This window comes from Phocoena sinus, chromosome 10, assembly GCF_008692025.1.
Source record: "Phocoena sinus isolate mPhoSin1 chromosome 10, mPhoSin1.pri, whole genome shotgun sequence".
In the NCBI taxonomy this organism is placed as follows: Eukaryota; Metazoa; Chordata; class Mammalia; order Artiodactyla; family Phocoenidae; genus Phocoena; species Phocoena sinus.
Window position 1 is genome coordinate 29,600,449 of NC_045772.1, and position 25,956 is coordinate 29,626,404.

General features: G+C 39.3%; 1 protein-coding gene across 1 annotated transcript; it reads left to right on the top strand.

Annotated features, from left to right (window-relative positions):
• Window positions 1-1,142: 1,142 nt before the first annotated feature.
• CCER1 (coiled-coil glutamate rich protein 1) lies at window positions 1,143-2,306 on the top strand. The gene has a single exon (XM_032644350.1). It carries the CDS (start codon window positions 1,143-1,145, stop codon window positions 2,304-2,306), a length of 1,164 nt encoding a protein of 387 aa, XP_032500241.1.
• The last annotated feature ends 23,650 nt before the right edge of the window (window positions 2,307-25,956 follow it).

Consider the following 25,956-nt stretch of genomic DNA (forward strand, 5'->3'; position numbering starts at 1 on the left):
AATCTCATGGAGAATTTGGACTCTGAGGTCAAACAGGCTCAGGTTTAAACACTAGCCCTGAAATTCATCAGTCCCACAGCCTTAGGTAGATTAATTTCGTTTCCTAATCTATGAGATGTGGTAACAATGCTTACCTCCCTGAGTAGGCGTGAGGATTATGTGCCATGAGCCCACCTGCCCGCAGTAAGCACACGCAATAAACGTTTGCCGTCTTGTTTCAGGTACGTTGACACAGAGCTCCTAGGATTTAGAAGAGTGGGCACAGGCCACAAGGTAAGAAGTGGGGCCCAGTTTTCTGACTCCGAGGGCTTTCTCTTTACCCCCTGGGCTGTCCCAAAGGTGTAGTATATTGCTTTTCGATACACAAATTCTTCCCCAACCCCCACCTCTGCGTTCAGCCGAAGGTCCATCTTCTACAACCTCGCACCTCAAGGTGGTTTAAGGGTTCAAATAAACTGCCTCAAGCGTTTCCTAACGTGGGCGGCACAAACCCAGCCTCCGGCCCCTCGCCACCTCCCTCAAAAACTGCGTCACAAGTCCCCTGCGAATGTTCTCGGGTAACCTCGTTCTGGGCGGAACCCCAACTCCACGCCCAGGGGCAACGACCTCAACCCCAATTGGCTGTCTCCCGGGGCAACCAAGGATGCGGTGGGCGCGTGGGGCCCCTGGCCACTTTTTAAAGGCTGCCGCTGCCCACCCAGCCTCAGTCTGGTCAGGACGGCGATGGGGAAGCACCTGGGTTGAGAAGGAGCCACAAGGTAACGCGCAACCCCTGCCTCTCCCGTCCCCAGCCCGAGCCTCCTGTGAGGCTGGGGTGTGTGGGACCCGGGAGCGGGTCTCACTGCGCATCGCCCACCAACACCTTCCTCCCCCACCATCCTTACCCAGCCCCAGTCCCACCCAAACTCACCTGGACGAGACAACCCGGGTGCCAAGGGGCAGAGGTTACGTGGAAGAACGATCGAGCGAGCAGAGAAGAGGGGTCCTTTTGGAGAGAAAGGCGTGATCCCAACGGCAGGCACGTGGTGCTGCGCAGAGAGAGAGAGAGAGAGACACGAGGCTCTTCAGACCGTCAGATCTGGCCAAACTTGACGGCAGCTTCTAGGACGCTTCCGTTTAGACCTCTCAGAGCTCCCTGAATCATGACCCAGCCCCTCGATAGAAAAGAGGATCCTCTTAACCTGGGCCACGGGGGGGCGTCCTCTGCCCCATTAAGCACCTGGTCTTCCTGCCATCGAAGGCTCAGGGGCACTCCGGTTTACAGGCAGTGGCATCGCTATGGTCCCAAGGCCGAGTATGAGCCCCCGAGGAAACAGCCGAAGCAACAGCACGGCTCAGGACCTTGGTTCCAGCCACCCAGACGTCCCTCTTGGGCCGTGTATTCTAATTGGGGGCGCTGGGGAGGACCCTGGCACCCACCTCCGGAGGGATTCCGGAAGCCCCCTGGCCGGGTGCAAGCGATCCGGGTGTACGGCCTGCACCCATTCTGCCTTTGCTGCTGCTCCTGCTGGCGCAGGCCCTGGAACCCCTGCTGGGCGAGGCCCCCGGCCAGGAAGAAGCACTGGGGCCGCCGGGGCCGCGGCCTGCGCCGCGACCCTCGCCGCTCCTTCCAGAGGAGCCCTTCAGAGGATCTGAGCACGCTGCTGCGGCCGGTCAACCTGTGCAGGTGGCGGGAACCCGGCCTGCGGGCACCGCGGAACACCACCCAGTTCATCATGAACCAGATCTACGAGGATATGCGGCAGCAGGAGGCACTGCGGGAGCAGCAGGCCCAGGCGGGCGGCACCGCATCCGCGGCCGGTTCCTTTGGAAACGATGCGCCCCCCAGCGGTGGCGAGGAAGACGCGGAGCTGCGGGCAACTTTGTATAGCTTTGGGCAGAATCCCTCTCTAGCCTTCAGTCCGGAGCCGGATGAGGAAAACCGGTCTCCAAGCCCACAGCCGGTAGAGGAAGAGGAGAGAAATGAGGAGGAGGAGGAGAAGTGTGGCGAGGAGGAGTGTGATTGCAAGGAGTTGGAGAGCGAGGAGGAGGACGCAGAGGCCGAGGATGAAGAGGACTCCGAAGAACCTGACTCCGTGGAGGAGGGGGTGGAGGGGGAGGAGCATGAAGAGGAAGGGGAGGGGCTGGAGGAGGAAGAGCAGAGGGAGGAAGAGAACCGTTTGCCTCTGGGAATGCCTTTATCAACCCTAGTGGGGGCTGAAGAAGAGACAGAGAACTTTATAAACTGTACTTATTTAAACCTCAAACAGATAATTCCCAAAGTGCCACAGGAAGCTGACCTCATGGTACAGGACATTCACTGTTAGACATCAGGAAAGGGACTGGGGAATGAGATGGAACTGATGTGAGGCTAAAGTGAATTAGCAACTTATTAAAAACTAATTAAAAATGAGTTCCATTAACAAATATATCTATGTAAACCCCTTCTTTGGCCATTATAAGACGTTTAAAAGTTGGTGTGCTTGTGTATGGCTATGAGTGGGGGAGGGAGAGCTTTCAAATATAATTTAACTGGAAATGGTTAAAGGCCAAATAGTCATTACTACAGTTTGAATCTTTTCATTTGGTGTTTTCCCCTCTAGATGCTTGAGTTTTTCATTTTTTGTTTTTAAATTCTGGCAGTGCTGAAAATGTTTCTTTTTATAACAGATTTATACATTCCATGCCTAAGAAGCATGTGCCGTGTCTATTGAATGTCCATCAGTGCTCTTAACATGATAGCTGAAACTTTTTTAAAACGCCTATTTTAATATTTTTTTCTTGTAGTTTTTCCACCTTCAGAGTTCATTTTTGAGGGTTGTATCTTGGTAACCACATTTGCAGTCTCTTGTGGCATCGCTCATTTATATTCCTTGTTCCACAGTACTATGGATCTTCCTCAGAAGAGCGTGAAGTTGCTTCTGTGGAACTGGTTATCTGCCATGGCCTCAACAATCCATAAATCCATGAATGTAGAGGATTCCCCATGGTCAGAAGTCAACTTGCACATCTAGTTAAAATCCAAGCAAACTGCAAACAGTGGAACATAGCTTAGATTTTGAAGCCTTGTTCCTGGATACATTCCTTGTCATACGTTCACAGGAATAATAAAAATAGTTTTTGCAGAATGGATTTTTTTTTTTTAGAGACGATTGGCCTTGGGCTTCCCTGGTGGCGCACTGGTTGAGAGTCCGCCTGCCAATGCAGGGGACATGGGTTCGTGCCCCGGTCTAGGAAGATCCCACATGCCGCAGAGCGGCTGGGCCCGTGAGCCATGGCCGCTGAGCCTGCGCGTCCGGAGTCTGTGCTCCGCAACAGGAGAGGCCACAGCAGTGAGAGGCCCACATACCGCAAAAAAAAAAAAAAAAAAAAAAAGATGATTGGCCTTTTGGGGGTGGAGTATCTTTTTTTTAAATTTCTTTCCTAGTTGTCTTCCTTATAAAGGAGAGTAAAACAAATATGTTTAAGTGCAAGCCTGCGTGAGCTAGTTTCTAATGTGTAAACAATTACCTACGGAGAATTCATCACTCAGAATAACAGCTTTATTCAAACATTTTTAGGAAGTGATACCGTTCTTCTTGGACCCTTAATACTCATAACTTAATAAAGGTTCCAGCCATAGCATATTTTCTTAGATGAAGAATTTGAGCCCCACTTCTCAAAAATTACATCTTTTGACAAACTATACTTATAAGTATAGTTTGAACCAGAATTCAGTATTTAGTGAAGAGAAGACTGTAGGGTGATATCTTGTCTGGATGCTGATCTTATTGCAGCTTTCAGGGGTGATAAGCTTAAACTGTTAAAAAATAAATAAGAAAAGTGTTGAATGAAACTACTCTGCACCTCACTTCTTATTTTTTAAATATCAGACCTCTTATTCAGCAATACTTCAGTGGCCAACAGGATGAACATAAGAAGAAAAACTAACACAAACATTGTGGGATTTTTAAAATCAAACCAAACCCTCCAAGCTACAGCAGTGAATAACCAAACATTTATTATACTCTTAAGAAATCACTATTTTCTACAAGATGCAATTTTTGAGTGACCTATAAAAGTAGTATAAAACTGACCACCCATTATGCATTTCTAATGCACAGAAGAATCCTGCTGCTGATATTGATCAATAAATCCTTACAAGTCATAGTCCCAAAATACTTTACCCATGATCCTCAATCTCTAAGTTCTCATTAAAGAAACACTTTCATTTAGGACTGAATTTCTTCACAATCATATCAGAACAATCCTCAAGTTATTCTTATAAAAGATTTCACTTTTACATTACAAAATTCAGCACACATTAACTGTCTCCACATACGCAAGACATTACCCAGTAGTCATTGGAAAGGATGCAGATATGAGGAGTGCCTCGAGAGTTTCGTTCAGGAACCATTATGTAACAAATAATTATGGAACTACTAGGGGCCAAGCACAGTGGATAGTGATAAGGATACAGTGGTGAGTAAGCAAATCCCCACTCTCATGCTGCTTGTAGTTTAGTTGAAAGGACAGACACTAAATGAAGTTGGACAAATTAGTCACTGCAAGAATTCTAAAGGAAACACACTATCATGAAAGTATATATGACAAGGGAACCCAAGAGTGAAGCTGGGGATGTTTCCTGTGGACAGAGGGAGCCTTGAGGCTAAAGACCGCTGAGAGCTGGGAGGAGCTTCGTGCCTTTGAGGAACTGAGGACAGAAGGACAACAGTGTCCTGGAGGAGTGGCCAATGAGAAGTGAGAGCGGTAGGCAGAAACCATATTACCTGCTCGTTTCTGCACTATCCATATCTTCTGAATAGACACCAGCAAAAAATTAATGAAAGGAGAAAACAATTAGTCACTGATGATTCCCTACCTGAACTCATTTCTTTTTATTAGCCAGATACTGTGATGATCCCTTTACTAACCCTGAAGGCTGATGTGAAGTGATTAAATCAAGTCGGGGGATGGGAGGGTTAGACATCCCAGTACACCTATTACACTTTTCAGAGACCTACCCACCCACTACCATGTAATGACAGGGTCCTAGGCATTGCTGCTCAGCATGACTGTAGCTCCCTGGAGATGCTCCACACCACCTGGCGATGATTCGGGAGTATCAGTGTTACTATGGCTCAGAATAAACCCCGTCTTTAGTTTTAGAGGTAAGTATGCTTGAAGAAAATTCACAATTTTTAAAAAATTCTCATTCTCAAAATCATTTCAACCTTGAGTGGACACAATGCTAATGAGGTGCCACTTATCCATGTCTTTCAAGAATGAAAGTATTATTTCCTTTGTCAACTGTTGGAAAAATAACTTAATAAATCATAAATATATTTAGAAGGCCTAGGTTTGCTGTCTCTTGTCAGGTGTTTTTATGTGAGAGATTCTGGTATTTTCCTTTCCAGTGACTGACAGCGTTTCTTGATTTATCTTCATTACTTTGTCTCCACAGTAACCTAAAGGGATTTTTTTTTTCTGTGAAAATATTAGTCTTCTAAGGATGGTAAATACACTTGACATTTAGAGATCAACTCGAATTCTGAGTATGGTTTCATAAAATTTTATAACATCTGCAACGAGGACAAGCGTTATTCCAACATATTTAGTTCCATGAAAATAAACACAAGAGGTTAAATAACCCAGCTATACCAAACCCACAGAGTCTGGGAAGAATATGATATGAATATCACCCGTTAGGTCGTCTTGGGGCAAGGGAGTGAATAGGATGAGAAAATAGCTTCTTCAGTTTAATTTCGATTTTAACAGCGTAATAAAATGATGTACGTGGCTAAATTGTTTGTATTTTTACAGGTTCAAATTAACGTAATCACAATTGAAAATTACTCTTAATATTAATGCTTCTGAATCATTTTGGCCTTGATTATCTGTGTATTTAAAGCAAAATCAGAATGTGACTGTATCTTAGCTGTTTCAGTATTAACATTTTTCTACATCTATTTAACTTTCAGCCAGTTAATGGAACATAGCTCGACCTCAGGGTCAGCGATGGAAGAGAAGAGTTTGGGCACCTGTATGTTGTCACTGCTGCCTGAGAGCGGTGGTGGTAGTCTTGGGTCTCTGTTTCCTCAGGCATAATTGTCCTACCTTATTACCACTCACAACGATTGTGAAGACCAAATAACCAAATATTTAGGAACAACTTCATTATATACTGTTAAATCACTGTTATTGTCCACAAAATTACATTTTATAATCAAAGCCACATCTCAATTTCTTTTATTTATGTATTATTTTATTTTTTCCTTTTTTAAATCGTTTTATTTTATATTGGAGTATAGTTGATTAACAATGTTGTGTTAGTTTCAGTTGTACAGCAAAGTGATTCAGTTATACATATACATGTATCTATTCTTTTCCATATTCTTTTCCCATTTAGGTTGTTACATAATATTGAGTAGAATTCCCTGTTCTATACAGTAGGCCCTTGTTGGTTGTCCATTTTAAATAGAGCAGTGTGTACATTTCAGTCCCAAACTCCCTAACTATCCCTCCGCCAGGGAGGGATATAGGCTATCCCTCCCTATAGCCATAAATTCGTTCTCTAAGTCTGTGAGTCTGTTTCTGTTTCGTAAATAAGTTCATTTGTATAACTTTTTTTTTCACATTCCACATATAAGTGATATAAGACATTTCTCTTTCTCTGACTTACTTCACTCAGTATGACAATCTCTAGGTCCATCCATGTTGCTGCAAATGGCATTATTCGCAGCAATATTTTTTTTGATCCATCTCCTGGAGTAATGGAAATAAAACTAAACAAATGGGACTCAAAAGCTTTTGCACAGCAAAGGAAACCATAAACAAAATGAAAAGACAACCCACAGAATGGGAGAAAATATTAACTGATGATGTGACCGACAAGGGATTAGTCTCCAAAATTTACATCATCTCAATTTCTGAACATTAGGTCAGTCTCGATCCATTAACAAGGCTCAGGAAACCTCATCTCATTGTAGCTTTGTTGGACTGAGATATCTAGGTATTATAGTTGTTACTAACTGAACTAAGCATGAACCAGCTTGTCCTGGAAATTCGGTTTTGATTTCTGGTAAAAAAAAAAAAAAAAAAAAAAAAGTGTGCAAATGCCATACCCTGGCACCTTGCTATTGAAGCTGTGGTCCATGGACCAGCATTAGGGGCACCACCTGAGAGCTTGTTAGAAATGCCAATCACTCAGACCTACTGAATTAGAATCTGCTTTGTATAAAGACGTCTAAGTGATGTGCATACACATTAAAAACCTAGAAGCTCTGTGGGTTTTTGATCCATCGTAGAGCCCTCTTGGGAATTTAATGATTGAGACTGTGGCTTATGGGTTCAAAACTTCTGTTATTTACTACTTGTGTGACCTAAGGCATATTCTTGAAATTTCAGCTTCTCATTTTCCTCATCTATAGTATCTACCTCATGGTGGTAAGTGAGATTATGATGATTAAATGGGTCAGTGCTTACCACACACTCAGAACAGTGATATATTCAATATCTACCAGTTATAATAATAAGTATTTAATACATGCACAGATGATACCACTGACATCTGGTATCTAAAAGTCACCTGCTAGTAATTAGAGCAAGTATAAATGTAATATCTAACAAGATAACTAACAAAACGATTCACTAACTGTCTTGTTTTCTCTTGGATAACTGTAGTCAGATACATTACTTTGAGCTGCATATTTCATTGTGCAGAACTGTGAAAACCACTTAAATCTCTAGAGCTGAACTCATTCCCCAAGTGCACTTTCTGTCCTTTATCTCCTCCCCTTACTACCAGGTCATGATATTTCCCTTCTTTTTATGGCTGACATTAATACTCTGATAGCTAGAGCTAAGAATTATCCACTCAAGTCAAGATCATCCCTTCCCATACAGGCAATGCATCTTTTCAAAATCAAAATGCATGTATCATAATGCTTAAAGAGGAAGGTTCTGTCTTATGCTATACCTGAAGATAGTGAAAATTTCAATAAATATTAAATACCTACTATAAGCCACTTATGCAGAACACAGAAGCTATTCAGAACAGAGATCTAAGAATTCAAAAAACATTTAAGCAAATGCAAGATTTTAACATGCATTATCACATATAAACACACTATGAACTAATGCTTTATTTTCCTTTTACAGATCAAGGACCTGCAATTTAAAGAAGTAAATTGTTTCGGGACTTAAAGTCCTCTATTCTGAGTTTAAAGTTGTGGGTCCACTGTACAGTATTATTGGAACATGTCTCCCTGTTGTCTTATTTAAAACAACCTTTCTAGGAACAAAATTTCCTTTAATAAGCTTAACCTGAGTTCCAAAGAGGGTAGAAAAAAATATAGTCTCTTCAGTGTGAGGTCGGTAACAACGGTACGTAAGGAAGATATGCTGATATCTCCGTCTCAATTATAATTGTTAGTAGTAGTTTGATAGCTTATATAATTCATATAATGACCATCTAACAAATTGTTGATTAACAATTAAAGTATTAATTGTTGATTAATATTTTTATGTATATGTGTACCAACATACACATATTTGGTGGGAAAAAAAATACCTGAGTGGAATAAATTAGCCTAAGATACTGTTATGGTGCTGTTCATCTACAATTAAAGTAAAATCAAAATTTTACTGTAGGAAAATATTCATAAAATTTGTAGGTAATTTTATAAGTGTATAAGATAACTGGTTAACGTTCATAATATTACCACATTATTGAAGGTTCTGCCTTGTGCTACACCTAAAGATAAACTATTGATATTAGCATCTTCTGATGTTTTCATATGGCATTTGAACTTTTATGATTGATACTCTGTTATCATGAAATATTTGAACATTCCCTCCTATGAATATATTTAGATTTTAGCATGTTACTTTTAGTTCTAGTAATTTAAGACTTTTAACTGATGTTAATTTATCAATTCTCACAAAAATCACTAGTAGATTTGATAATTCATATGGCATTTATCATTAAATAGCACTACCAAATGCAAATGGAATATAGAATGCTGCTATATATAACTGTATTTTTTTGTGATTTTCTATTGATTGTAGCATTCCCTTGAACTGAGAGATTATAATATAAAATAACAAGCTGAGGTCAAGACTAAATGGCTGTACATTTTCCCTTGCTCCCAGTGGATTTTCCAAAGTCAAGCTTGATTTTTTATTTTTCCTTAAAGTAGTTTATGTTTTTCTTTTTCTTAAAAAAAAGTTTTATGAATCCCACACTATTTCCTGCAATAAACCCATGACCTCAAAATATACACTAGCACAAATATTTAGATACAAAACAAAGTTAATAAAACTATCTTTCTCTCATTTACTTTCTATTTTGCCTTCTTAGGCAGAACATATGCTCACCAACTATTAATATTTAGGTGCCACCTAGTGGCAAAGGTATTGGATTGGCCGAAAAGTTCATTCGGGGTTTTGTAACATCTTACAGAAAAACCTGAACGAACGTTTTGGCCAACCTTTAAATAAAAGTATTAATGGTCATGGTGTTCCTGTCGTATTTACAGATGCATTTTTGGTGACACATAATACATTGACACATATAAAAGGAGTATTGCAAATGTGTTGGCACAAAGGGTCATATTAAAATATTTATATTGTTTGTTTGAATGTGTTGCCATACGTTGTGTTGTTTAATAATAGTATCTTTTTGCCCAATGAGACTAAGCCACAAAAATAAACTATCAAAGTTTGTAAAGGAAAGAGGGAAAACATAGACCCACAAGAGGCCTTGGATTTCCATGGATCATTCTTTTTATACTTATAATAAATTTCACTGTTAATAAGAGTTTAAAGGCATTATTCCAAAACTATCTATTTTGGATTCCCTTTGACATTAACTCCACTAATTAACATTAGCAATCTGCAATTGTATCTGTCTTGCTTTTAATACTGACAACAGAGAAGAAAATGAACAAATCTGGAATTTATATGTTTACATTTTAAATCCAAATTCCTGAACTAAATAAAACTTAATATCTTAATCCTGATAGATAAAATGAGGGTATATGTCCCTTGGCCTAGTTTTTTTTTTTTTTTTTTTTTTTTGCAGTATGCAGGCCTCTCACTGTTGTGGCCTCTCCCGTTGCGGAACACAGGCTCCGGACGCGCAGGCTCAGCGGCCATGGCTCACGGGCCTAGCCGCTCCGCAGCATGTGGGATCTTCCCGGACCGGGGCACGAACCCGTGTCCCCTGCATTGGCAGGCGGACTCTCAACCACTGCGCCACCAGGGAAGCCCCCTTGGCCTAGTTTTAAATGCAAGACTTGTGAAAGTCAATTACCTCCTAGGACTTGAGCATCATTTAATTTATTAATGATCACAGCCACTTATTAGAGCACAAGTTGTTAAGGAAAGAGACAAACCTGTTTATTTGTTGGTCTGGTATAATTTGTATTTGTATTACTGCTCTATTTCCAGCTCTTTCCAGCTGCTTAACCACTTCTATTGGAAGCATAAATCAGTGCTAAGGACCGGCTCTGCCTTAGACAGTTAGTTTCCACATTTACAACTTTCTTAAGAATGCATTCATCAACTGTCCCAGAGTAGGTACTCCTGCTTTGTACTTCCTTCACACTCACTCCGTTAATAATTCCATTATCATTTTACAATTATAGTTGACTGTGGCTCTTTTCTGTCTAGAAAATCCTAGAGGGCAAGGAACTGATTTTCTACTTCCAGTGCAGAGTCTTGCATATAAGAAGCCCTCAATAAACATTTTTAATATTATGAAAAAATAGGTATAACTAAATCATATGCAATGAACTATGATTATCAGGTAGCTCTAACAGGGAAGCATAGTGACTTATTCATGATGTGTGTACTAAAACCACTTTCAGTAGGAAAGCATAAAGAAGGGTGAGCAAGGAAGGAGCTGTTAGAGTAGCAGGTACCCGACCACATCTCTTGCAGCCTGAATTCTCTGTTATACAACAGACTGGTCCTCATGGACAGACAGATCCTTATAGGAACAGAACACAAAATCCTTTGATGTAATAGGGAAGCTCTTGGCTCTGACTTGCTGGGCCACAGATTCATGAGTATGAACCTCCTTGATAATGCCCACAACAACGATTCTCCTCTTAGGTGCACATTATAATAAACTTTAAATGTATTCTACAGTTTAAAGTACCTGGCTTGGAAATTGAAAACAGCCAACACATTTTATTCCATGTTTAAACTAGCATTTGCTGAGCACTTACCCTTTACCAGGGCCTGGGCTAAGCACACGTGCATAGTTTACCAATGAGAAAGCTGATGCTAACAGCTACTGAGCAACTTACCTAAAGTCACACAGCTAATAGGTGACAGAGGCTGGAAGCCACACAGTCTGTTTCCTTATATCATTAACTCTGCTCTGTGAAATGGATGGGAGTATGATGAAATTTTAAATTCAGTTCAGATTATTCAAGTATATAGTTCTGAGTCAATATTCCAAGTCAAATTTTTGCAGTCATACTGCATATTGTAATACAGTCCTGGAAAAATGCTGAGCCTCAGTAATTGATGTCCAAATGTTCTGTGATAAATTACTTATGAGATGAGAGATTTCAAAGAGAGAAAAGAAGCAGAGTGCAAAACTGCTGGAATATTCACATCATTAGAGAGGTTTCCTGGCCCCTTTCCTCTTTCTTCTAAGGTGAAAGTATAAAACTCACTCTTATTGCAGAATTCTTAATTCTCTAAATTAGGAATCAGCTGTCACTAATGGAAGTGGGTGGAAATGAAAAGTTGCTAGCTACTGGCAGGAGAAGAGCCTAAGGGCTGACACATGGCAGTTACAGTTAGGGGAAAAAATTAAATACAGTATGAAAAGTAAAAGCAGTCACCAATATCAGGAAGTCAGTTGAAAGCATCTGGGTCTAATGAAGAATCCAAGTGTAAAAGCTGAGAAAGTTTCGCCATAAGGAAAGTATCAGGAATTAGAGTAAGAATCTAAATAGGAGATGTGGATGAAACATAAAAAGAAATAAGAATTTATCTAGGAATAATGTCATGTAAGGTATTACAAGTCCTACGTTCCTAAGATTACCAACAGACCCAGCCATAAGTATAGGCAAAAGACAGGGTGTTTACATCTCATTGTACTTTAAAACTCTATTTTCTTTAAAATAGTTTCTACTGGTCACTGGCATATTCATATTCTCTCTAGCTTAAACATCTCACCTTAAACGTCGCCACTCCTTTAGCCTAAGACAAATTTTATCCTTATAAGTCAATTATTAGATTCTGTATATATCAGGAGAGAGTTGGCAATTAATAATTCCTGGTGAATATATTAGTATATTAGTATGGATTTGTTTATTCAGTTTGGTAAAGTTGTTGCTTTGAGGGAAAGAGAGACCATAGGGAGTAGAAGAGAATAAGATCTGATGGGGATTCAAATGTGGTGATGCATTGTTGAAGGATAGGAGGAGAAAGCTGATTGGTCTAGATTACATATACAAGACAGAGCCACAGGATTTGGATAAAATCTTGGAAGTCAAGTATGTTTTAGAATGCAGAATTTTTCAGCATTTAGGGTGTTCATTACAATTAGCCATTTTTACAAAAAAAAATATAGCACAATAAAGTTTAGACTCATAACACATCTACTCTGCAGACAGAAGTTAATCAGTACTAGATGGATTTAACATATCTTAGGGGTGTTACACGTGAACTGCCAAGTAATTTAAATAATTTTACTAGGCAGTGATCAAATGTCAAGTTTAGTTATCTAGGTAGATAAATTTATAATCCATCTTAATATATTTAAGAATCTTTTCTATTCTATTACCAAAGTTACTACTCCTTCCTAAGATTATATTTATTTGTGTATATATATAATTATGTGATTATTTATATATATACATATCATTATATGATTATACATGTTTACATATAAATACAATTTTGTATGATAAAATAGTTCCCTTTGGTGACCATTATCTTTTGATTACCTATAAAGATGCTTAGTCTAGTGATAGCCTAAAAAAGGGATGAGAATAATTTATATTTGCCTTTGCCTTTACAAATGTTAATTATGCTTTCTACAGTAGACTAACTTCTTAATTATGTTCTTCTATTTTTTTGTGGGAAAGTGGTACATTCGGTAAACATACACATAGCAGTGGGTAGGTCCAGTTTTGGAGGCCATTCACTCACCCATTATGCTTTGTATCCCTCCTAAATGTCAGGCACTATATACATTCTAAGTGGTATAGATACATGTATGGGTTATATTCAAAATATTTAACCACTGGTATTTACTATCGGTACCAATTAATCAGAACAGACACTGGCTCAATAACACCCTGGAAATGACTGCATACAAAACAGAGTCTCTGCCTCCAAGGATCTTACCATTTAATGGGGAAGATTGAGGAGTTAATAGCCAGTCACTAAACAGTATGACAGCTGATCTAATGAAGGTAAACACAGGACAGTAAAACTTCTTCAAATAATCCATAAAGTTGTTTTCTCCCTGCTTATAATTTTGCCTATTTGATAATACTTGATGCATTAAAAATTCACAATCCTGAGGCATCTAATTAACAAAAAATTATCTTCAGAACATGTGATTTAACTCGAAATTACTTTTAAGAGTTTTTTTTTTTTTTTGAGAGAGCTAACTTTTGAAGGTAGCAGTTTTTTTTTTTTCTTTAAACAGGACATAAATTTCTCACGGCTGCTAAATCATCCATTCAAAACTACCTTGAAGATTTTTTGCTTTCAAGTTCCGTTATTTGAATATAAAGATTACAAAGATTATAAAGATTACCACATGGATCATATTTCATGTTGAATTGCTTTCAGAAAATGCAGTGATTCAAAAACAGAAATTGAAGCAAAGAAAAATAGCCTATATTTACCTGAATCAACCAACTAAATTATCTCTCACTCTACTTGTTCTGATTTGGGACTTAGGCAGAAATGCTCAGAAGCAAATGAGTTTAAGGAGAAAATGTTTTTGTTAATTTCTAAGACTAAATTGACATAGAAATCTTTGACATGTTAGGCTCAAACATTTTCAGGGTCTTAATTAAAATTCCTCCTCATTTTAAATTTTAAGTTGAAGAATTTGCCCCCAATGTAATCAAATGTTAGGATACCTATTTTCTAAAAGTATTTCTAGATATTGAGGAAAAAATTAGAAGTCAAGCCCTAATGCATAAGCAAACCTATATGCAGTTCTAATGTTACTTACAGATAAACATAAAATTAGACACAAACAAATATTCTAGGGCCACCAGTTAGTATGGGTTTTGTAGGTGGTCCACCTCATTTACTGAAATATGAGAACATTTTACATGTTTTTATTCTTAGGTATGTCACCAGGTATTATGCAGCATGTGTGGTGCATTGCAGATGTTGCTTTGACTTATAATTTCCCCTAGGTGGCGATCTTTTCAAAGAAGCGTTGCCTGCACCTGCACCTAAAAGAACTGAGCTGTTATCAGCACCTAGTATTTATACCCGAATCTAGTTGCTATTTTCATCTCCACCGGGAGAAAAAGAAGATACAATTTGGGGACACAATATGATTTTGAATTTTGTCTCCAAAATCTCAATAGATTGAAGAGATGAATGTTATCTACTTTAAATTTTAAATATATGTTTGAGAAAAGATGTTTCAAAATCATTAGCTTGAATTAAGCTGGGGTTTTAATTAACTAAGGTGATGACTGAAGCATTTTACTCAAATTTTAGTTTCTGAACTGTCTAAAACTCCTTTTCTAAAATCCTGACATTATTATTTAATGAAACTTTCATCGATCTCTTTAGATTGGTAAATTTATTTTTTTCTTTTACACTGTCCACAGTTGCTCTTTTGTGGGTATACCACTGGTGAGTGAGAGAAGGTGAGTAAGTAGGGCTAAGCCCCCTTGCATTTTAGACTCTTCCATACTATATTAAAAAAGAGAGAGAGAGAATAACACAGAAAAAGAGAGACTACTTAGATGTAAGAACATGATATGGAGTGAAAAATATTCTAAAATTCACAAAGATACAACCTTTTTTTCTCTTCCCACATTCTTTTTACCCTGATATATATCTTCTAGGACAGTCACTCATTCACAATTGACATTCATATATATATAAACTTAGCTTTCATCTGATTTGGAACTTACCTTTTGTTTTTGCTTGGTTTGTGTTTAAATTTTTCATTTCGTCATCGAGAGGTTTAACCTTCAAGAGACATAGGGCTGGCAATGATGAAGCATGACTCCAGCATCTCTCTCCTAAATGCCGTTACAGAGTAATTTGAAGTATCCCATAATCCTTCAAAAGAAAAAGAAAAGAATATAGAATTAAAGTACATATTAATATTTATGTAGCTGTTTGCAAGGCAATTTCACATTTATTAAATACTTTAATGCTTAAACAATCCTGAGCAGTCAGAAAGCAGGAATTATCACTATCCCCATTTTACAGATAAACTTCAAAGAAATTAAGGTCTGTAATCAGAGTTAAAAATTGGGGATTTTTTTTAAGCACTCAAAGCCTGTTCTTTTTTCCTCTGTAAGCTCAGTGGTTTGGGTTGTATCCAGCTCTTTACAATGAGACCCAAATTCTGTCCCCACTGCCTCTACCTGCCCACTGGCCTCTACCTGCCCACACATACCATGAGTTTACTGTTATATTCCATGAGAGGAGCTGTTTCCAGTATGAAGTGCAGTTTCGCTAGCTAAATGACCCCTGGGAAAGGATTTATTGAACGAGCTTGTAAGAACCTCTCAACTTTCTGTTTGGTACCCTGAGCGGAAGCCATCAGCAATAAAGCTGAGCATTAGAGTTCAGTCCACTTACATTAGACTTGTCCTAGAGTTCCATTTAGATCTGTGACAGGGTAACTTCCATGTCTTTCTGTTCCTCAGCCACTGCTCAAAATACAACGTCCACCATCCCCTGTTGTCTCAGTTTAATCAATCCATCCTCCTCCTCCCCTAAGGTCTCACTGATGCCCCTTCTCACCAATCCCTCTACTCACTATTGCTCTCCTATCTTCTTTCCCGTTACGTTTGGAAACCTCCAGTCAGGACCTGCTACATAATTTGCAGGACCCAGCGCAAATGAAAATGTAGGTCTCCTTGTGCAAAAAAACAAGGGGAAAAAACCTATTTTTTCCTTTCTTTTGTGATCTCTCTCTAAACCCATTCTGGTGGGTTTTATTATTATCATTCTGTGTCAAGCTCCCTCAGGCGAGGGGTGAGTATAGACTTGCCCAGGAGCCCGGCACAAGTCTGAGTGTGGGGCTTGTATTGCTAATCCCCATCCCTCCACAAGCCCCTGGCCAGATCCCCTGGAGGTGGCAGCATCACTGGACAATGGGGTGGGAGCCGGGGGAGCAGGTGGCTGAGGTCTTGCCCAGGGAGGCAAGATAACAGGTGAGCTGAGGTTCTAAGCCCCCTATGCATTCTCCATCATCCCACCAGATCAGATTTCACTTGCAAAACACAAATTCAGGAATACAATTGAGAAGAATTTCAAGGTGATATCCAGAGTGCAGAGTCCCTTTCGAGAGCGAGATCCTGTTTGTGGGCCCTAGGAGCACACATAGGAAGCCCAGTGGACCCCGCCATGGTGAGCAGCTTTCCCAGCATTCCCAGCGTTTTCTCAGACAGAGCCTTCTGTCCTCCTGAAATCTGGTGCTCCCTCGAGGAACTTGGCGTCTTTTGAAGCTGCCTGAGCACGCACCGCTTACTCTCACATGCCCATGGGAACTGGGGTTGGGGTGGGAGACACAGCTCCCAGCTCCATGATGCTGCCTCACTCAGAAACCATTACTCTTCCAACCTAATGTAAACGAGGTGCACAGCATGATGGTAGCCACCATACACTTTCTCTTCATCCATCAGCCTCCTGTACGCTGTCCATCTTCCATTGATCATTTACTGCCTCTAGATCACAATCTTCCTTTCCACCCCAAACCCTGCCATCTTCCTAGCCAGGTTAGAAACCATGCACCAGTCCCTATTTCATGAGCTCTTGGCCTCAACCCCATTGTCCTTCAACCCCACCTAGTCACTTAATTTGTTGTCATATCCTCAGACTTGCCGTAATTGAGAGCCACCAGGCCAATGAAATCTTAAATTTTAACCTCCTGTACTTTGGCAACTTTCTTCTCTTATTCTGTTCTCTAACCCCTTATGCTCATAAAGAGTGAGAGGAACCAATTCTTTGGATGCAGTCAAAATGAGCTTTTGATTTTGTCTTGAGGGTTTTAAATTGTCCCATATCAAATTATCCTGTGTCATATATTTCACAACTTTTGTAGTTGATATCATGTGCTTTTGATAATGTTATCACATTTCAAACTATTACAGACACACACACACACACACACACACACACACACACACACACACACTTCCATTCCAGAAATTAGAGGAAAGGGAACACACTTCCTTCTCCACTCTCCATCCTGCCAACTCTCCATGTAGACTCACTACACATTTTTCTTTGACTTCTTTGAGACTCTCAGACCCTCCAACACTCATTTTTCTTTCACTCTGCCAAGTCTTTTCTGGCTTCACGTTAATCAGTAATATGTCTAAATTTCACGATCTATTACTTGAACTGCTTTCTTGAAAATATCCTCAAATCCTTTGCTTTTCCATTGAACCAGCCCAGAAAACTGGTTGAACCCTAGGTCAACAATGATCAAAAATAGTACAAAACATCACATGCTTTACATGTATTGTCTTGATTTTATCTAATTTAATCTTCACAATGATTGAATGAGGTGAATATAATTATCCCCAATTTACAGATAAAGAAACTAAGGGTCAGTGAGGCTCAGTAACTTATTCATGTTATTTCTAAAGTTAGAATTTGTGGTTCTCAAACTTCAGTATATGAAAATATCATCTGGAGTTCTTGTTAAGTAGGGTTTCTGGGTCCTGCCATGGAAATTCTCATTTGGGAAAGTTTGCACGTGGTATGGGATTTCTGCATGTTTCATAAGCTCCCCCAGTGACTCTGACTGTGACACTCACTTTGGACTCCCATAACTATCTTTCCTGTAGGTGTTTGTTTGGACACTTTTGGTGAAGGGGAGACTTATCCAGAGGGGGATGGCAGCTTGGGGAACCCTCATTTTTACTTTTGGACCACGGCTGTCCTATTACTATTGCCCTCTTGAGAGCAAAGTGAGATTAGAATGATCTGTGTCCAAAACCAAACTGACTTTTAAAAATAAATCATGCAATGAATACCATAAAATATCAACTCTCACTACCAATCATATGAAAAATAATTTTATTTAAATTATTGACTCAACTTGAAATTGCAGTATTATTTATTAGTAAGCATAATGCTTTTTTCCTTTGTTTAAAACTGTTTTTCTCTATTGTGAGTTTAAAATTTTTTTCAACAGTATCCATAAACTGTTGCAGCACTTCTTGTTCTGACCATGAGAAAGTAAAACACGTGGAGATATGCACTGACTTCTCTGTATAATTATTTGCATAGTGCTATGAGTTAGAGAAATGTTATAAATACTATTATAATGAAGTTTTACATAAACATCCTACAGATAAACATGTCGTGATTTTAAATATGTCAATAGTAGAAACATCCAGCATTTTGTTTTTGTTTAATAACCTGTGATTTTTTGCTGTTGTTAATAATGTATGTGTAATAAACAGTATTGGCTTTGAAAGTCTGGGATTCTATGTGCACTATAGGGAGTTTCACTCTTCCACAATCCCTACACTTGCATGTCAACCTGATTTAACTGCATTCACTTTGTTCAAAAGTCTGCAGTGTATCTGAAGAACCCTTGAAATGTTATATTCCATTCCTTTTTTTCCCCTTATGTCAGTGGCTGCTTTATTAGATGTAGACAGCTGGGATAGCATATGTTTCTTTAAAAGAAACCTTTAAAATTAAAATTTGGAGAGCACACTTTTAAAAGCCACCAAAAGTAGGGTGAATTTTCCTTCTTATGAGACATGAGATGTCTGGAAGGATTCAAACATCAACATGTAAGAAGCTTCACTCTCCACTTGAAGGTACACTGTAATAGAAGTTAAGTCCAGAGATATTTTAACTTTTGCTGCAGTTTCATCTAAAACATTTAGATTAATGGTATTATATGTCTTCACTTATAAATTAAAGATAATGTTTGCCGTGTTACCTTAGAGTACATTTTTTAAGACCGAATGAAGTGATGAAAGTAAAAGCCCATGGATAAAGATAGGAGACAAGAGAGGGGAGAAGAAGTAGTGTTTATTAGGTGTCCATTGTGTTCTAATCATTATGCCAAGCACATCACGTATATTTTTTTCACTTAATTCTCACAATCTGCTCACTGGAGTAGACATATTGGCCCATATTTTAAGGAAAGAATATTAAGGCTCTAAGAAATTAAGTAGTTTGCTTAAGGCCAAATAGTAAGTTGTGGAGCCTTGATTAGCGAATTCTTTTAGTTCCACCTTCCAAATGTATCAAGAATCCAACCACCTCTCACCACCTTCACTCTTACCACCGTAGTCCAAGCTATCACCAGTTCTCTTCTGGATGATTGCAATAGCTTAACTCTTCTCCTATTTTTGTCTCTGTCTCCCTGCAGTCTGTTCTTAACACATAAGAGGGAGCCTTTTTTTTTGTTTTTTTTTTTGTTTTTTTTTGTTTTTTTTTTTTGCGGTACGCGGGCCTCTCACTGCCGTGGCCTCTCCCGTTGCGGAGCACAGGCTCCGGACGCGCAGGCCCAGCGGCCATGGCTCACGGGCCCAGCCACTCCGCAGCATGTGGGATCTTCCCGGACCGGGGCACGAACCCGTGTCCCCTGCATCGGCAGGCGGACTCTCAACCACTGCGCCACCAGGGAAGCCCAAGAGGGAGCCTTTTACATTTTGTCAGATCATTCACACCTCTGCTCAAAACCCTCAGCTAACTTCCAAACTCATTCAGAATAAATGCCAAAGTCCTTAATGAGTCACAGAGCTCCTGCATTATGTGGGCTCCAATGTCCTATTATTTCTTTGGCTTTGATCTCTTACCATTCTGTTCTTTGCAGGCTGTGACTCGGCCACACTGGCCAGCTCCACGCCCTCCCCTCACCTGGCAATTCCTCAAACATTGCAGTCATGCCCCTACTTGGGGCTTTTGCACAGGACTATTTTCTCCAACATAAATTCTCTTTCCCCAGCTGTGCTCATGTATCTCCTCCTCGTCTCTTTCCAACCTTTGCTCAAATGTCTCGAAATCTTAATGAAGCTTTACCCAAATTGCCTCATACGCAACCCTCCCCCTTGAACTCCCTCTCCCTTGCTTTACTTTTTTTTCTTACAGCATATCACCATCTGCCACAGGGAAAAAAATTATTACGTTGACAGTTTCTCCCATTTAACCACTAAATAAGCACCATGAGGGTAGGTAGTCTTACGTATCTTTACACTGTTTGTATCCCAGGCCTCATCCATAAAAGGGATTACAATAGTACCTTTCTCAGAGAATTTTTGTTAGGATTAAATGAGATAAAGCATGTAAACCCCATCCTGGTCCCTGGAACATTTTAAGTTCTTAGTAGATAATATAAAAATAATTATTACTGTTACTATTTATGCAAGAGATGTAGTCAACTTTCTAAATCAAGAGTCCTTCTTCCCATAGCTTGGTTCAGATCTATTACCAGGTGAGAATATTAAGAAGGAAAGAAATGGAGACACTTTTCTTCACCTTCCCTAGGAAAATACGTGTGAGAGTGAAAGTGAGAAATATGAAACTAGGCATGATGGACACAGGTTAAATAGATTAAATAAAACTATAGTCATAGATTTCTAGATCCGAAAAATAATATAATATACCAGTAAGTATTATAATTCTGTTATAGTGGTTAAAAAGGCAATGAGTCCAGCCCACTGTTCCTAGGCTGGACTTAGCGGTTTGTCATCTAAATGATTCTGATAGATAGGTATGAAAGAATATTTCAAGATCTTTTGCTGAAGTTTGTTCCAGTGTTTAATCACTGGATCATCAGATTCTCCTTCAAATAACTTTTCATCTACTTCTAGAATTTTAATCTCTTTTACCCAGTTTTGGCTAGCATACTAATGCAGGACCACTGGTATCTGTCCTTTGAGCCTCAACTTGAGTACTTTAATTAATCAATGAGCTATTTACTGAGCCTCGTGCCAAGTATGGGGCTGAGCTTAACAACAAGTTCTAATTCATGATCCTCTTCGCTGTTCTCTGACCTCCCTGGAGTCCCCAGAGGCCCTTTCATCTTTTCTAATGGTCTCATTTTCATTTTTGTTGATCTTCTTTGAATGAGCTCCAATTTCTCTACAACTCTCATAAATACTTCAGGAAAGCCTTGATTATTGCCAAATATGGGAGAAAGACTACTACTTGTGATAAGCTTGACATACTCCTATTAAAATATATTCCAGCCTAATGTTAGCTTTTTAAATAATTGCTTTATGCTGCTGAGCCATCAACTTGTGTTCTATGACGAGGATTAAGCCATCCCCCCACCTCCACAGTACTTGAGCACACAAAGTCTTTCTTAAACCAATTGAGTTTGTTTTTTTTGTTCCTCACTGTACTATCTTTCACTCAAACTGATTAAATTCAGTCCTATTTTTTAAAGTTGTTTTTCTACATATTCAAGTTACATTCTCATCGTTTTTAAAATTAGCTCTTCTTCCTACACCCTTCCCAGTTCAGTTCAATTCAATGCAATATTTGGCACCTATTATGTTCCAGGCACTGTGCTAGATATTAAGGCTACAAAATGGGTAAATGTAAGCCTTATTAAGAAGTTCTCAATATAGAGGAGACAGAAAGTGTATTAAATTCCATGTGCCAAGATAGAGGAATGCATACTTTCAGGAGATCACTTAGTAGGCTTCCTGGTGGAGATATACTAACTTGAGCTGTTAGGATTAAATGGGAATTAAGTAATGAAGAAGATAGTAGAGCATTGCAGGCAGAGGGAACTATATAGTTAAAAGTTTAGAGGCTTAAAACAGTGAATATATGTGGCAACTATAAACAGTTCCTTACCTTTAGTATCAAATGTGAGCTGAGGAACTGTGAGAAACTTAATAAACATCATTTCAACTTCAGTAAGAACTAAAAAAAGATTATATAATCTTTGGCTGCCTGGTGGTTGAATTGTCCTTAGTACAAATGAACCTCATAATTTGCAGATTCCATATTTGTGAATTCCTCTACATGCTAAAATTTATCTGAAACTCCCATATCAACACCTGGGTGCTTTTACCTAGACACGTGCAGAGTGATGACAAGTTTAAGTCACCCAACCTGCACATTCCCAGCTGAGGTCAAACAAGGCAACTCCTCCATCTTCTACTTTCAGCTCTCATACCGTAAACAAGTATCCTGTTCGAGGTCTACTTAGTGCCATGTGTTTTTGCCATGTGCTTTGTGTTAGTGGTTTCGCTACTTAAAATGGCCCCAAAGCATAGTGCTGAAATGCTATCTGGAGTTTCTAAAGTGAAAGAAGGATGTGATGTGCTTTATGGTGAAGATATGTGTGTCTGATAAGCTTCACAGTTAATAAGACTTAATTAACAAGAAGTGAGCTCCATCTCCCAACAACATCATGGCAGTGCCTAAACGTCTGCATTTTATCAATGTGAAGAGTAGCCGTAGCTGTCTCATTTCATTATTTAAATGCATTGACATTGTCACCAAGACTTGCTTAACTTTGACCATCACCACCAGTGAAATCAGGGAGTAAAATCCGCATTGGGTCTGTGCTGACAACACTCAGTTCTACCAAACTGGGCATGCCTTGAAATTGCAGACATTCAATGGCTCTTTCTTGATAATGAATATACTGGTGGTGATGTTGATAACCAAAAGCAGAAAGGTGCCTGAGAAAATCTTTCACATTCACCTAAAATGGAACAGCTGTACCCACATTAGGAAAATACATGCTTTGAGGGTACGTTCAATAAAATTAAATAAATCTGATGCTTAGTGAACTGCTTCTGCATGCATGACTCTGCAGTAGCATCAGATATGGACAGCATAGCCTCTGCCCACAAGAAGTTTAAAATCAGTGCATTTCTGAGGGTAAGACAATTATTTACTATAATGTACATTAAAGACGCATAGAAAGAGGGGATTAAAATGCTATGGAGTTTTAAAAATAGAACTACCACACAACCCAGCAATCCCACTACTGGGCATATACCCTGAGAAAACCATAATTCAAAAAGAGTCATGTACCAAAATGTTCATTGCAGCTCTATTTACAATAGCCAGGACGTAGAAGCAACCTAAGTGTCCATCAACAGATGAATGGAAAAAGAAGATGGGGCACATATATACAATGGAATATTACTCAGCCATAAAAAGGAACGAAACTGAGTTATCTGTAATGAGGTGGATGGACCTAGAGACTGTCATAAATATGCAGACCTACTAGAGAATGGACTTGAGGATACGGGGAGGGGGAAGGGTAAGCTGTGACAAAGTGAGAGAGTGGCATGGACATACATACACTACCAAACGTAAAATAGACAGCTAGTGGGAAGTAGCCGCATAGCATAGGGAGATCAGCTCGGTGCTTTGTGACCACCTAGAGGGCTGGGATAGGGAGGGTGGGAGGGAGGGAGACGCAAGAGGGAAGAGATATGGGAACATATGTATATGTATAACTGATTCACTTGGTTATAAAGCAGAAACTGACACACCATTTTAAAGCAATTATACTCTAATAAAGATGTTTAAGAAAAAAAAGAAGACCCAAAGATACATTTTATCAAATTAAATAATTTCTCTTAAAAACATGCTATGGAGTTTTAATGGTGATTGAGACCATAGTTGGTAATGGGGAAAAAGATATCAGAAAAAAGCTTCATAAGGGAGATGATGTTCCTGGAAAGAACACATTCCAAGTCCGAAAAATATGAGGCATACTAAGACTTTGTGAAGGTAAGAGATAGGAAATGTGACTGAAAACCAGGCTGTGCTTGTAAATGTAATTGGAGGTTTTTGATCAGAGGAATATTATGAGGAGCGTCCACTTTAGGAAGGGTCATCCTACAGCAGTGTGCTGGAGGAAGCCCATGGAGCAGGTCAGCAGATTTGGATATAGTTCCTGAGCAATTTTGAGGCCTATGAAAGGGTGAGAGCAGGAGAAACAGAAAGGAGGACAGGCACGTGAAGCTTTGCAGAGGTTTCACACCTAGAAAGCTAAGCCTTACAGCCTGAGTTACTAAAAAAACATGTGAGCCATTCATGGTCATAGGAAATTCAGGAGAAGCAACCAACTAAATTCCTTTTCCTACCAGATATATGTGCCAACAGACATTTAAGTGGAAATGTAAGAGTGGGAAGTTGGTAAATTGGGTATGGATCATGCAGGAAATTGGAATAGGGTTGATTATTTGGAAGACATCTTCAAGAAACAATCTTAAGTCCTTTAAAGTAAAAATCCTTGTGCTATAAAGTGAAAGCAATCAATGTATGTTGTAAATGTAGAAACATGTTTGCAAAATACATAGCATATGTATGTTGTTAATTATGTGTTCAGATGTGCTGCTTTATTGAATCCTCAGCGTAATTCTGTGGGACAGTTGTTACAGAATGAAAAGGAGGGGGAAAAGTCTTTCATTTAGAAATCGAGAAAAAATATTTTTTAAATGCTCCCCCCACCTCCCCCCTACCCACCAAAAAAGAATGAGAAGGATGAAAATGAGGCTGGAGGGTGGTAGAAATGGCTTTTATATGTCAAAGACCTTTCCTTGCTTTTGTCTTAGTCCAGGTGCCTATTACCTCTCACCTGGATTGTTAGGAGAGGATTCTTACTGGGTTTTCCTGCCTTATAATTCATTCATGCTCCCTTCATCTGCCAGGCTAATCTTTAAAATTTCGGCTATAATATTTTGGCCCTCTGCTTAAACACCTCCAGTGGACCCTTCTTTTTTATTACAACATTAAAGTCCCCTCCCGTCTCATTCCCACCATCCTTAGCTCCAAGCTCACTCTGGGGCACTCAGCATTTCCCAGACCCAGCCATGTACGTTCAAATCTGTGACACTTTTCTGGTGTTGCCGTTTCTGCCCACAAACCTCCTTCCTCCCGGATACTCCTAGCAGAATCTTACTTAGCCTACAAGTTCCAGATCAAATGTAATACCCTGAGACCATTTTCTGATTTCCATACCCCAAGCAAAAGTTTAGTCCTGTGTTGCCCAAGTAGCCAGACCAGGCTGATGTTGGATTAACAACTTGAGCTAAATCTCTGTGCTCATAAAAGCCTGTCAGGACTGAGTCCTTTGAGGGTACCTCATTGCATAAAATTTAGCAAACGGACATGGTATAACTCTAGGTTTGTTTGTTTCTTTGCTTTTAGCAAACGTTTTAGGACACTTGCAAATTTGAAGCTATACCTATGTTAATATTATCAGAATAGATTTAATTGAAACTGGCACTGGGTATATATGAAATCAAAGTGCAACCAGTATTCTTTGCATTTTGTACAACATACACCTGCTCAGACATGAAGAGTGTCATGATAAATGGCAACTTCAGCAAATATTTGCTGTAAACCAGGGTCTGCTTTAATGTCTGTCTGTTTTGGAAAAGATTGTATGGTCTTTCAGTCAGACTCTCTTCATTACATACACAGTCAGATTATAAACATTGTCCACAAGGTTATATTTGAATTTTGATCACATCTGTAAGGGTATGATTTATAAAATAATAAAAATGTTTAGTTTGATTCCTTTGGGACATGACTCAATAGGCAGGAAGCCCATATTCAACTTCTAAATATTACTCAATAGGTGTGATCCTAAAATCAGTGGTCTAACTGCCTATGAATTGAATTCTCAAAGTGGATAAAAGAATGTTACATTAATGGAGACACAGCAGAAGCAAGAGAAATTTTCAGAGCTCCGAGCCATTAACATTACATTTCACTTTTGTCCTTTTTAAAATGGACAAAATGGTATATGAGCTCCAGCATATACCATGTCACATCAGAGTCAACACAACTTTC